Source organism: Cherax quadricarinatus, chromosome 58 (assembly GCF_038502225.1).
Source record: "Cherax quadricarinatus isolate ZL_2023a chromosome 58, ASM3850222v1, whole genome shotgun sequence".
Classification (NCBI taxonomy): Eukaryota; Metazoa; Arthropoda; class Malacostraca; order Decapoda; family Parastacidae; genus Cherax; species Cherax quadricarinatus.
In genome coordinates, this window is record NC_091349.1 from 1,436,959 (window position 1) to 1,452,180 (window position 15,222).

Here is a 15,222-nt window from a genome sequence, read left to right on the forward strand (position 1 = left end):
TTAGGTCACCAGGTCACACCAGGTCACACACTAGGTCACACCAGGTCACACACTAGGTCACACCAGGTCACACACTAGGTCACACACTAGGTCACACCAGGTCACACACTAGGTCACACCAGGTCACACACTAGGTCACACCAGGTCACACACTAGGTCACACCAGGTCACACCAGGTCACACCAGGTCACCAGGTCACACCAGGTCAAACCAGGTCACACCAGGTCACACCAGGTCACCAGGTCACACCAGGTCAAACCAGGTCACACCAGGTCACCAGGTCACACCAGGTCAAACCAGGTCACACCAGGTCACACCAGGTCGCCAGGTCACACCAGGTCGCCAGGTCACACCAGGTCACCAGGTCACACCAGGTCGCCAGGTCACCCTGCCTCGGTGGGATACGGCCGTATTTTGGGGAAAAAATTTGAAAAGCTCATCCTACACTCGTCTCGCTTCTTCAGATTCACTTCTGAGCAAATATTCCTCCATGCGCACAAGAAACTCCAGACAAAATGCAATTATATGAAGAGTGAATAAGCCATTTGTATACACGTCTTTAAGACCTATCGTTACTATCAACTTTGCTCCAAGCGTGTCTTCTTTCAGACATGTGGATACAATGAATTTTGTGGTAATTATCTTCTAGGATCTGTAATAAATTAAACACACGCAACATCTGGCTATTTTTTAAAAAATCAAGATACCCAGGTGTTGCACATGTGCCTAGTTCATCAGCTAAATTTACGGCATTGTGTACCATTAATATAATGTGAAGGTGATAAAGGCACTCGTGTGTGACTTGATCAATTACAGTTTACTGGTATTCCCATACCATCTACTGTTACGGTTTATCTCGGACCTGTGCTGAATATATTCTCTGGCTAAGCTCCTTGTGATGTGTGTCTTCTGGGTTTGTTGGGGAGAATCTGAGCGTGAGGGTAGAGTCTCTTTATAAGCTGAGCTCGTGGGTCTTTACGTATCATTTCCGTGTCCTCCTCCTGGTCGAATATACTATCTTCGATTTCCGCCAGTGGGTCTTTGGCGGTCCCACCTTCGTCACTAGCGCCACTGGGACTTCTTAATTTGGCTGGGTCTTGTGGGGGTGTTGGATCCTCATCCTCCTTCGGCTCTGCTTCGTTCTTCTGGTCTGGAGAAGGAGTGGAGACCAGAAAGAGTGTCATCTCCACTTGGTCATTGGATGACACGGTGTTTACCACCTGGTGCTCCTCTAGACGAGATTCTTCAATATAGGAGCGCTGTGTGGCTTCCTCAGTGAGGACGAGATTACTTTCCTCCGTCTGTGTCTCCTCCTCATCTTCCACTCCTTCGGAATCAAGAGGAGAAGAAGGTCGATGAACAAGAGGTCTAAATGCCGGGGTTTTCTCCTGGACCTCCAGAATACCGGCATTAGTTATGAGGCTGATGGGAGGTTCTGGAGACTCCGCCTCCACTACGATAGAGTTCGTAATGCTCTCATCCGATGTAGGTCTCACCGTCAGGTCTATGGAGTTGTGCGTCTGCGGCGGCTTCTCCTCCACTGTCTCAACGTCGTCTGGGAAGACGGGAACTAATTCAGCGTGTTCGTTGTCCCTGTTGCTGTCTTGCGGTAGTTCGTAAAAATGGCTCTGGATGACTTCGGCGTGAGGGTAGAGGCCATCAAGGTCCTTAGTCGTGTTTTCCTGTATCCTGTGAACGACTGAGGTCACCGTGTTCTCCGGCGGTTTGTGGAACAGTTGCGAGTTGGCAAAGGACTCCTGGATGGCCTGAACCTGCGACAGGACTCCCAGGATATCCGAGGGACGCGGATCTTCTGGCTGGTTGTTGATCTGATTCAGCGACGAGGGCGGCGTCTTGTCCAGGATTTCGGCGAACGGGTGGATCTGCTGAATGACTTCGATACCTGAAGGCGTCGAATCTTCTGACGTGGGCTTCTGGAGCGACCCTTGGTCGTCCTGTTGCAACAGTTGGCCGTACACCTCAGCCTGAGCAACGCAAGACTTCACGTCACCACCAAGGACAAGGCAGGCGTGCAGCAGGGAGTAATTGGGAGCTACAGTGGTTTCCGGAGGGTTTCCAGCCTGGGAGGACGAGTCAGTGGTCAGTTCAGGCCAGGGGATGGGTAGACTGCTGTGTTCGGTAGTGGGCCGGGGCACGGGGATGGGCGGTAGGTGCGGCAAGATCGACTGACCGGGCATGGGCGTCGAACTCCTGTAATGTACGATCAGAATGTTATATGAATGGCTGCTCTGTCTCTCTGTCTCTCTCTGTCTCTCTGTCTCTCTCTCTCTCTCTCTCTCTCTCTCTCTCTCTCTCTCTCTCTCTCTCTCTCTCTCTCTCTCTCTCTCTCTCTCTCTCTCTCTCTCTCTCTGTCTCTCTCTCTCTCTCAAACAATATAATTATTAGCAATAATTACCTTTATATTCATTTAATTTTACTGATATTTATATATAATTATGTTAATACGTTATTATCTTTATTTATTCAAATATATTACAAGTATTCCCATTTGTATTTATTATATATGTAAGTTAAAAAAGGTCGAAGGAGAGTCAAAATTACCGTTGTAACAACAGTAATCGACAAGTCACTGTTGTCACCTCAGCTGTGATTTGCATTGTCTTGGTCACATATTTTTTATTTTGTAATAATTTATTGCGTGCATTTCTCTCTCATTTAAATTTAATAATTTATTAAGCAATGCCAGCTGTAGTAAGAATGAGTTTACACTGTGTATATAACGTGTGTTAGTCAACTGGTGTGGGTGGCATCCTGGGGAAGAGGATTAAATGAGCACACTGGAAGTAAGCCAGTGTCTTTACTGGGTTATCCTGGGTTAATAACCCACCTAACAAAATCTTAGTGTTGGTCGTACAAGCTGAGTTGTCCATTGCATAGGGAAGCGATAAACCCTCAAGGATCACCGTCTGGGGAATGGAAGGTAGTCAAGTTTAACTAGCATCAAGGCTTATATAAGCCTGCTTTTAATTAGGCCTAATACGTAATACGAAGCGGTTCCTGTGGCTTTAATTAGCATATTACAAAGTATATGACCTAAGATCTTTTTTTTTTTTTATTCACCGGTATTCTCCCGGCCCGGGTCTTTTCCAAGTAGTGGTGACCCGGCCTTGGCTCCCTATCTGGGGAGCGTCTCGAGACTTAAGTCTCCCATGGGAGGAGGGACAAGTACCTCCTCATCTTTGGGACCAAGTGTCCCCAGGCCTAGCCACATTCCCCGCCCTCACGGGGCTCGTAGGGAGAAGCTAGGCCTCTGGTCTGCCATCTACCCCGCCTCAAAGGGGCTCGTGGGCCTAAGATCATCCAGTAAAGTCGTTGATATATAACAATCTGGACACTCCCAGGGGAGGCGCGTCGTTATAAGACGGGCTCTTGATCCAGGGAAATGAACCTCACCTCCCCTTCTGAATTATTAACAACCATATGATAATATTTATATTTATTATTACTGGCTGTAAACAGCCATTAAAAAATAATCAAATTACCCATCCGAACTGCAACTAAAATACCAAATTGTACAATGAAATCAAAATATTAAATTAATTTACTAGGTGCTACATAATTTTATGTAAATATTATTTTAATTTTAAATACTTTTAAAACAACTTTCAAAATAATTAATAAACTAATAATTTGCTTTTTAATGATACAAACAAAAAATAAAATATAACTTTGTATATTATTAAATAAAGGTTAAAGTTATCTGATAATCAACAAATTTTTAACTGATCTCCGTTGCTCTAACTGCAAAAATACAGCCGCTGTGGTTATATTGTCTCAGAGAAATAATATGATTAGTTAATCGAGAGAATATATGAAATTATAATACAGACTCATGTAGGATGGCTCAGGAGGCAGCTAAATTATTGGTACCTGTGTCCACTAACATCTGTTTACCAGGGAGTGAGTCAGCTGTGTGATGGCATCTGTTGTACCTGTTTACTTAACAGTAATGGGTATCTGGGTGTTAGTTCTAGGTACCTGGGGTGCTCTACGTACTTGGAGGTTGGTACTAAGTACTTGGGTGTTAGTACTAGGTACCTCATTGCTAGTCTTACGTACCTAGGTGTTAGTACTAGGTACCTGGGTGTTACTACTAGGTACCTGGGTGTTACTACTAGGTATCTGGGTGCTACTACTAGGTACCTGGGTGTTAATACTAGGTACCTTGGTGTTAATACTAGGTACCTTGGTGTTAATTAATAGTATGTACTTGGGTGTTACTACTAGGTACCTGGGTGTTAATACTAGGTATCTGGGCATTACTACTAGGCACCTGGGTGTTACTACTAGGTACCCGGATGTTAATACTAGGTATCTGGGCATTACTACTAGGTACCTGGGTGTTACTACTAGGTACCTGGGTGTTAATACTAGGTATCTGGGTTTTACTACTAGGTACCTGGGTGTTAATACTAGGTATCTGGGTATTACTACTAGGTACCTTGGTGTTACTACTAGGTACCTGGGTGTTAATACTAGGTATCTGGGCATTACTACTAGGTACCTTGGTGTTACTACTACGTACCTGGGTGTTACTACTATGTATCCGGGTATTACTACTAGGTACCTGGGTGTTACTACTAGATACCTGGGTGTTAATACTAGGTATCTGGGTATTACTACTAGGTACTTGGGTGTTACTACTAGGTACCTGGGTGTTAATACTAGGTATCTGGGTATTACTACTAGGTACCTGGGTGTTACTACTACGTACCTAGGTGTTACTACTAGGTATCTGGGTATTACTACTAGGTACCTGGGTGTTACTACTAGGTACCTGGGTGTTAATACTAGGTATCTGGGCATTACTACTAGGTACCTGGGTGTTACTACTGGGTACCTGGGTGTTAATACTAGGTACCTGGGTGTTACTACTAGGTACCTGGGTGTTACTACTAGGTACCTGGGTGTTAATACTAAGTGGTGACAGGACAAGCCAGTGGAAGGCCTCGGTCAGATGACCAAAAGCTCCAGCTGTGGATCATCATATGATTAAGACCCGCGTCAGGAAACACTTATTTCCTGACAAACTTGACCTAACGTAAATACAGTTACAGGGGTCGAGTTTTAGCTCCTGGCCCCTCTGTGTGTGTTTATGACCATTTATCTGAGAATCAGCGTAAAACCCATAAACACACGATTTTTAGGACCGAATATATATATATATATATATATATATATATATATATATATATATATATATATATATATATATATATATATATATACATTACAGTTGTTATAAGTATGACTTACCGTTGTTGGACAAGTGTGTCAGTATGAGGTCGTCGCTCTAGCGTTAAGAAGAGGGAATAATGAAGAGATTAATACAAGTGCACAAGTGCAGGTGTTGTTGCAGGTGTTGCTGTGAGTGATTGATGACTTGCAAGAGTGTTGCAACTACCAGCTACCAGCAGGTGATTACTACTATTGTTGTTGCAGTGATAATGACAATACCAGTGATGATGTATTTAAAATTATTATTATTATTATTATTATTATTATTATTATTATTATTATTATTATTATTATTATTATCAATGTTTTAATATATTTGTATAATAAATACTTTCATAAATATTTATTTTTAAATAATTATTCTTATCATCACTATTACCGTCATTATCTTTTTTTATTTTAATAATTTTTTTTAATAATTGAGTTATTATTATCATCAATATGATTAAAATTATTCCTAAAATATTTATTATATTATTATGATTATATTATTATTAGCATGATTATATTTTTAATTGATTTTCAATGATTATTAATTATAATTAATTGTATTATTATTATTGTTATAAGTATTGGTATTATTATTGATAATATCTCTGCTTTGACTTTATTACCATCACTACTGCTACCACCACCACTGCTACCACCACTACCACCATCATTACCACCACTACTACCACCACTACCACCACCACCAACACATCGACACCATGCCCAGCACTTCTAGGGCAGGGTAGGTGCCCTGAGCCCGAGCTTGCAGCTCACAAGACTGTCATTCCCATTAGTCCCCTTGGGGCGGGGATGGCAGACCAGAGAGGCCTAGCTTGTGGCTAGGCCTGGGGACAGTTGGTCCCAAAGATGAGGAGGTACTTGTGCCTCCTCCCATGGGAGACTTAGGTCTCAGACACTCCCTAAAGAGGGAGCCAAGGCCGGGCCACCACTTGGAATAGGCCCGGGCCGGGAGAATACCGGCGAATCTTTAATAATAATAAATAATAATAACCACCACCACTACCACAATCACCACCACTACCACAATCACCACCATTACCACAATCACCACCATTACCACAATCACCACCATCACCACCACTACCACAATCACCACCATTACCACAATCACCACTATTACCACAATCACCACCATTACCACAACCACCACAATCACCACCATTACCACAATCACCACCATTACCACAATCACCACCATTAACACTACCACCACCACTACCACAGTCACCACCATTACCACAGTTACCACCATTACCACAATCACCACAATTACCACAATCACCACAATTACCACAATCACCACCATTACCACAATCACTACCATTACCACAATCACTACCATTACCACAGTTACCACAATTAAAATAGCCAAATATTCTATTTCCCATTTTTTTCTAAACTAACTTACCTTAGCTCCTCTCAAGGCCTCTACATCAGTATGATAAATGTATGCAATACAGACAGGTTGATGAGACACGTGTGCAACAGTTAGGTATCTTGATTATTGCTGACTGTGGAGCAGATCTCTTCTCCAGGCTGAAGGACTGACCACCTCAAAGCTACGTCTTCAAGAATGATGGACTGATTACATCGTCTTTACGTCTCTACTGCCTCTGCTATCTCGGCATTCGACTGAAGAGGCCTACTGTGTAGGCGAAACGTTTCGGAGTAAAGATTCCTAACTGTCTTATTACGTCTACAAGAAGTCTATTACAGAGTTACCCACTGATGTAGGATTCCTGCTGTTTGAGAAGGCTTTCTGCTTCAGGGTGCTGCACCTGCTACAAGAAGCCCCCTACTTCACCGTAGCCCCCTGTTGCAGGAAGCTTCCTGCTTCAGGAAACCTACTGCGATAAACCTCCTCCCTACAAACACCCTCTCAACACGCACATTCCACCTAAGTCATCTCCTACCACAGGCTTTCTACTGCTCTATATAATACTTGAACTACCTCATGTGTTTCCCAAAGACTGTCTATTGCTCTGTTAACGCTGTAACCTGTTTGACTTCCCTCTAAGCTTACTATTGCTCTATAAAGCTATAATCACCTGCTTGCGTTTCCTTTAAGCTTTCTATTGCTCTATGGATGCTGTGATTATGTGAGTGTGTCTCCTGGAACTCGCCTTCTTGTTAGACGTGGGATTCAAACCGACATTAGTCTCGCTAGGGGAATTCTTTGGTCCTCTTCCGTTTGTCCCGTTATGGGACCCTACTTTGTTCCACTTTTGTTTGCCCCGCTGTGGGATTTCTCTGTTGCTCTTCTGTTTGTTCCATTGTGGGTCTTCTCTCTTCTTCTGCTGTTTGCTTTCCTTTGTGACAGCCGCAGAGTTTCAGCAGAGTTATTCTTCCTTAATTACGGCTGAGGCAGACACCACAAGATTACACTGACCGGTCATCTTGGGCGATACGTTGTTGGGCGATACGTTGTTGGGCAATACGTAGTTGGGCGATATCTATGAACTTATGTTTTTTTGATTAGTGATTAACATGCATTTAACGAGAGAGAGAGAGACAGAGAGAGAGAGAGAGAGAGAGAGAGAGAGAGAGAGAGAGAGAGAGAGAGAGAGAGAGAGAGAGAGAGAGAGAGAGAGTTAGTTTTAACTGCAGATAATACCCTCCGCACTACTGTAATTGAATAGTCCATAAAAAAATACAGCGATTTATATAGTCAAGAAAATATATATGATAATTTTTTTCGACATGCATGATGTGTTTAATACATGCAGTGGTAAATATCACTGAGTGTGGATGATATCTTTGAATCTGTATGTATGATTGTATGACAGCCGGGCCAGGGGAAATAGTATATATATATATATATATATATATATATATATATATATATATATATATATATATATATATATTTATATATATATATATATTATCGTAACTATAGAAGAAAGCAAGTCACAATACCATGCCTGGAACAATTCACAAGTCTCAATACCGTGGCTGGAACAATTCATGAGTCACAATACCGTGGCTGGAACAATTCATGAGTCACAATACCGTGGCTGGAACAATTCATGAGTCACAATACCGTGGCTGGAACAATTCACAGCCAACACTGTAACTGGAGAACTGTGAACTGTGAAGAATTGGAAGTTATCCATACATATGTACACACATAGACACAGAGGAAAGTGTACACCCAGGGCATGCACGCAGACAGAGATACTAATCTATAATAGATTATACGTACTCGGGGCTAGCCGAGGACAGATTTGCCAAGATGTCCCAGATGTTAGCGTCCACTGCCACAACACCTCCGAGTAGTGTATCCGTTGTGGAGGACGGCCTGGCTGAGGCGAAGTCTGGGAAAGTAGCGAAGGTAGCTTCAGCGAGGTTGTCCGAGCCTTCGGGTACCGTCGTGGGCTCTTCGGTGGGCGTCTCCGTCGCATCCTCCGCCGGAACCGTGGAAGTTTCCGCATCGGGGGACATGTCTTCAGGGGTCTGTTCGGTAGCGGTGACCGGCGGTTCCGTCGATTCCGTCGGTTCCGTCGGTTCCGTCGGTTCCGTCGGTTCCGTCGGCTCCGTCATTTCTCCCTCCGGGGATAAAGTCGTTTCCCCGTCAGGCGCCACTGTTGGGTCGGTCGGGTCTCCTGCTTCTCCTTGAAGCGGAGACTCCGTCGGTCCCGTTGATTCCCCGTCTGTCACATCTGTTGTATCTGTTGCATCTGTTGTGTCGGTGATGTCTGTTGTTGTCGGAGTATCCGTCGAGTTCTCCAAGTCGAAGTCGTCGACCTGGGCAGCAGCGAAGATGGGCGGAATGGCTGGAGAGAAATAAGAAAGTGTGTTAAATACCCGGTATTAGTCACGCAGTCCCAGAGACATTAAATCGGGCAAAGGAACATTGATTACTGTGGCTCAGTTGGTAGCGACTTCAACTCATATAGTGAGGGTTCGATCCCCGGCACGGGTGGAAACGTTGGGCGTATTTCCTTACACCTGCTGCCCCTGTTCACCTAGTAGTAAGTAGGTACCTGGGTGTTAGTTTACTGGTATGGGTGGCATCCGAGGAGTTGGAGAGCACAAGAAATTCAAAAAACCCATAGGGGCAGTTCATTTGAATGCTTACCCCCATAGGGGGAACCCACAAACTTGATCCGAGGAGATAGAGATCACAAGAAAATGAAATTCAAAAAAAAATTGAAAAAAATCGGAAAAATATTCGGGGAGCGGGGGCGATCCGGACGACGCTGCAGAAGGCACTGCAGAAGGCGCGCGGGCGGGCGCACGGGCGGGCGCGCGGGTGGGGGGCGTGGGCAGGCGTGAGGTGGTCGAGGGTGGGGTGGTTGTGGGTGAGGTGGTCGTGGGCGTGGTGGTCTTGGGTGGGGGGCGCGGGTGGGGTGGGGCGAGGTGGTCGAGGGTGAGGTGGTCGAGGGTGGGGGGCGCAGGTGCGGTGGGGCAAGGTGGTCGAGGGTGAGGTGGTCGAGGGTGAGGTGGTCGAGGGTGGGGGGCGCGGGTGGGGTGGGGCGAGGTGGTCGAGGGTGAGGTGGTCGAGGGTGAGGTGGTCGAGGGTGGGGGGCGCGGGTGGGGTGGGGCGAGGTGGTCGAAGGTGAGGTCAAGGTCATTAGCATAAAGGTGTTAAAAGGCGGCATCCTTTGATGAGCCATACCGTGGAAGCCCTAGACCGGAAGTAACACCTAGGTGTTACTTCCGAGCCATACTGTAGAAATCTTCACTACTAACAGCATCCTGGGATAACAGCATCCTGGGATAACAGCATTCTGGGCTAACAACATTCTAGGCAACAACATCCTGGGATAACAGGATAACAGCATTATAAGTTAACAGCATCCTGGGATAACAGCATTCTGAGCTAACAGCATCCTGGGATAACAACATACTGGAATACCAGCATCCCGGGTTACCAGTTCGTAGCCTCTAAATTCAGCTGTATGTATGTGTAGTCACACCTTGGCTTCAGGTCACCTCTCAACTTCAGGTCACACCCTAACTTCAGGTCCCACCTTCTCTTCAGGTCCCACCTTGGCTTCAGGTCCCACCTTGGCTTCAGGTCCCACCTTCTCTTCAGGTCCCACCTCTTCAGATCCCACCTTCTCTTCAGGTCCCACCTTGGCTTCAGGTCCCACCTTGGCTTCAGGTTCCACCTTGACTTCAGGTCCCACCTTGGCTTCAGGTCACACCTGGGATGGCCATACCTCGCCCGTGAGTCACACGGGCGACACCCAAACATAAATTTGACAAATAATAAACATTCTCTTCGTTTTCTCCCAAAGTTTAGCGCGATTCATCATGCTCAATATTACGGCCATTATAGAAAATATTTTATGATCGTCTATCATACATGTCTTGCTTTTAAATCATACACAACACACATGATAAATAATGATTCAAAACCACTTGAGTTTTATATACATGTATATATATATATATATATATATATATATATATATATATATATATATATATATATATATATATATATATATATATATATATATATATACTATATATATAACTATATATGCAAGGAATTCGCAAGAGCAGGCGAAATATACACAAACACTGATCTCTGGCTGAAAGAGACTCGAACCTACGAACCATGGAACAAGGTACGCAGTGCTTTACCAATCTACCCACACTGGACCAATACCTTGGAGTCCAGCTTTCGCTAGACTTTGATCCAAGGCAGCCAGCTTTCAGGGAGAAGGCTTACAGGTTTTCATCTCATCCCCTGCATGCATCAGCCTTACTAGAGATATTAACAATGCAAGGAATTCGCAAGAGCAGGCGAAATATACACAAACACTAGAGATATTAACATTGTTAATACCTGTCGGTATTGTATACCATTTTGATGTTCAAGTTAAATGATGTAGAACTTAGCCATACAGATTGCGAAAAGGACTTGGGGGTTATGGTGAGCAGCAACCTTAAACCAAGACAGCAATGCCTAAGCGTACGTAATAAGGCAAATAGATTACTGGGATTTATATCAAGAAGTGTAAGCAACAGAAGTCCAGAGGTCATACTGCAGCTTTATACATCATTAGTAAGGCGTCACCTAGATTATGCAGCTCAATTCTGGTCTCCATATTACAGGATGGACATAAATTCGATAGAAAACATTCAGCGTAGGATGACTAAATTAATACATAGCATTAGAAATCTTCCTTATGAAGAAAGATTGAAGACTCTTAAGTTACATTCACTTGTTAGACGAAGAATGAGGGGAGACCTGATCGAAGTGTATAAGTGGAAGATAGGTATTAATAAAGGGGATATTAACAAGGTCCTGAGGATATCTCTCCAAGAGAGAACCCGCAGTAATGGATTTAAATTAGATAACTTTAAATTTAGAAAGGACATAGGAAAGTATTGGTTTGGAAATAGGGTAGTTGATGAGTGGAACAGTCTACCTAGTTGGGTTATTGAGGCTGGGACTTTGGGTAGTTTCAAATTTAGGTTGGATAAGTACATGAGTGGGAGGGGTTGGATTTGAGTGGGACTTTCACATCAGAGCTTATTTCTTGGGTAGCATTGGAAATTGGGTTGGGCAAATGTTTTGTTAGTGAGATGAATTGTAAAGGACCTGCCTAGTATGGGCCAACAGGCCTGCTGCAGTGTTCCTCATTTCTTATGTTCTTAAATTCCAAGCGGTTTCGTGACTACTCACATTATAATGTGAGTAGTCACGAAAGCGCTTGGAATTTCTCTATTCTTTCAGAGTGGTTGTTTTGTATATATATATATATATATATATATATATATAGATATATATATATATATATATATATATATATATATATATATATATATATATCTATATATATATATATATATATTTATTTATTATCACACTGGCCGATTCCCACCAAGGCAGGGTGGCCCGAAAAAGAAAAACTTTCACCATCATTCACTCCATCACTGTCTTGCCAGAAGGGTGCTTTACACTACAGTTTTTAAACTGCAACATTAACACCCCTCCTTCAGAGTGCAGGCACTGTACTTCCCATCTCCAGGACTCAAGTCCGGCCTGCCGGTTTCCCTGAACCCCTTCATAAATGTTACTTTGCTCACACTCCAACAGCACGTCAAGTATTAAAAACCATTTGTCTCCATTCACTCCTATCAAACACGCTCACGCATGCCCGCTGAAAGTCCAAGCCCCTCGCACACAAAACCTCCTTTACCCCTTCCCTCTAACCTTTCCTAGGCCGACCCCTACCCCGCCTTCCTTCCACTACAGACTGATACACTCTTGAAGTCACTCTGTTTCGCTCCATTCTCTCTACATGTCCGAACCACCTCAACAACCCTTCCTCAGCCCTCTGGACAACAGTTTTGGTAATCCCGCACCTCCTCCTAACTTCCAAACTACGAATTCTCTGCATTATATTCACACCACACATTGCCCTCAGACATGACATCTCCACTGCCTCCAGCCTTCTCCTCGCTGCAACATTCATCACCCATGCTTCACACCCATATAAGAGCGTTGGTAAAACTATACTCTCATACATTCCCCTCTTTGCCTCCAAGGACAAAGTTCTTTGTCTCCACAGACTCCTAAGTGCACCACTCACCCTTTTCCCCTCATCAATTCTATGATTCACCTCATCTTTCATAGACCCATCCGCTGACACGTCCACTCCCAAATATATGAATACATTCACCTCCTCCATACTCTCTTCCTCCAATCTGATATCCAATCTTTCATCACCTAATCTTTTTGTTATCCTCATTACCTTACTCTTTCCTGTATTCACTTTTAATTTTCTTCTTTTGCACACCCTACCAAATTCATCCACCAATCTATGCAACTTCTTTTCAGAATCTCCCAAGAGCACAGTGTCATCAGCAAAGAGCAACTGTGACAACTCCCACTTTATGTGTGATTCTTTATCTTTTAACTCCACGCCTCTTGCCAAGACCCTCGCATTTACTTCTCTTACAACCTCATCTATAAATATATTAAACAACCATGGTGACATCACACATCCTTGTCTAAGGCCTACTTTTACTGGGAAATAATTTCCCTCTTTCCTACATACTCTAACTTGAGCCTCACTATCCTCGTAAAAACTCTTCACTGCTTTCAGTAACCTACCTCCTACACCATACACCTGCAACATCTGCCACATTGCCCCCCTATCCACCCTGTCATACGCCTTTTCCAAATCCATAAATGCCACAAAAACCTCTTTAGCCTTATTTAAATACTGTTCACTTATATGTTTCACTGTAAACACCTGGTCCACACACCCCCTACCTTTCCTAAAGCCTCCTTATTCATCTGCTATCCTATTCTCCGTCTTACTCTTAATTCTTTCAATAATAACTCTACCATACACTTTACCAGGTATACTCAACAGACTTATCCCCCTATAATTTTTGCACTCTCTTTTGTCCCCTTTGCCTTTATACAAAGGAACTATGCATGCTCTTTGCCAATCCCTAGGTACCTTACCCTCTTCCATACATTTATTAAATAATTGCACCAACCACTCCAAAACTATATCCCCACCTGTTTTTAACATTTCTATCTTTATCCCATCAATCCCGGCTGCCTTACCCCCTTTCGTTTTACCTACTGCCTCACGAACTTCCCCCACACTCACAACTGGCTCTTCCTCACTCCTACAAGATGTTATTCCTCCTTGTCCTATACACGAAATCACAGCTTCCCTATCTTCATCAACATTTAACAATTCCTCAAAATATTCCCTCCATCTTCCCAATACCTCTAACTCTCCATTTAATAACTCTCCTCTCCTATTTTTAACTAATATATATATATATATATATATATATATATATATTTATATATATATATATATATATATATATATATATATATATATATATATATATATATATATATATAAACATGACTCACACGAGCCTAATAATAATAATAATAATAATAATAATAATAATAATAACTTTACCTCCAAATGCTCCAAACGACGATACAGAAGATGAAGAAGATGAGGAAGATGAGGAAGATGAGGAAGATGATCCATCTGAACCTCCTCCTCCTCCTCCCGTCTCGAAGAAGATGAAAGGATTGAAGAGGAAGCCACTGAAGATGGCCCAGAGGAACCACCCCTGTCAAGGTGAAAGATCCTCTGTTACACATCTATATTACCCATCTTTATTCCCACACTTTTATTATTCATGTTTATTGCGGTACCTCAGTATTCACCTTCGTTACCACAGCTTATTACTAATCCTTACTGCTGGACTTTATATATCTTTATTACTCTGGTGTCACCTACTTAGATGAGAACGTAGGTAGGAGCTACGTGGAGTTAGCCAGGAGAAGTAACATCTGGGCGTCTGTACTGCCATATTAATGGCTCCAGAGTTATCTAATAACACCCAGCTTGAATCTGTGTTTGTTATTGATGCTGTGTCATTATTGATGGCTCTTGGCTGGCATAAGTCTAACAACATGCTCACTGGAGAAGCCAGACTAACAACATGCTCACTGGAGAAGCCAGACTAACAACATGCTCACTGGAGAAGCCAGACTAACAACATGCTCACTGGAGAAGCCAGACTAACAACATGCTCACTGGAGAAGCCAGACTAACAACATGCTCACTGGAGAAGCCAGACTAACAACATGCTCACTGGAGAAGCCAGACTAACAACATGCTCACTGGAGAAGCCAGACTAACAACATGCTCACTGGAGAAGCCAGACTAACAACATGCTCACTGGAGAAGCCAGACTAACAACATGCTCACTGGAGAAGCCAGACTAACAACATGCTCACTGGAAAAGCCAGACTAACAACATGCTCACTGGAGAAGCCAGACTAACAACATGCTCACTGGAGAAGCCAGACTAACAACATGCTCACTGGAGAAGCCAGACTAACAACATGCTCACTGGAGAAGCCAGACTAACAACATGCTCACTGGAGAAGCCAGACTAACAACATGCTCACTGGAGAAGCCAGACTAACAACAT

General features: G+C 43.4%; 1 protein-coding gene across 1 annotated transcript; it reads right to left on the reverse strand.

Moving 5' to 3' along the window:
- Window positions 1-392: 392 nt before the first annotated feature.
- LOC128697969 (uncharacterized) lies at window positions 393-14,405 on the reverse strand. Its single transcript, XM_070097489.1, has 3 exons — window positions 14,193-14,405; window positions 8,477-9,047; window positions 393-2,211 (listed from the first exon to the last, which is right to left on the reverse strand). Exons 2-3 carry the CDS (start codon window positions 8,812-8,814, stop codon window positions 885-887), a joined length of 1,665 nt encoding a protein of 554 aa, XP_069953590.1. The 5' UTR covers window positions 8,815-9,047; window positions 14,193-14,405; the 3' UTR covers window positions 393-884.
- Window positions 14,406-15,222: the final 817 nt, after the last annotated feature.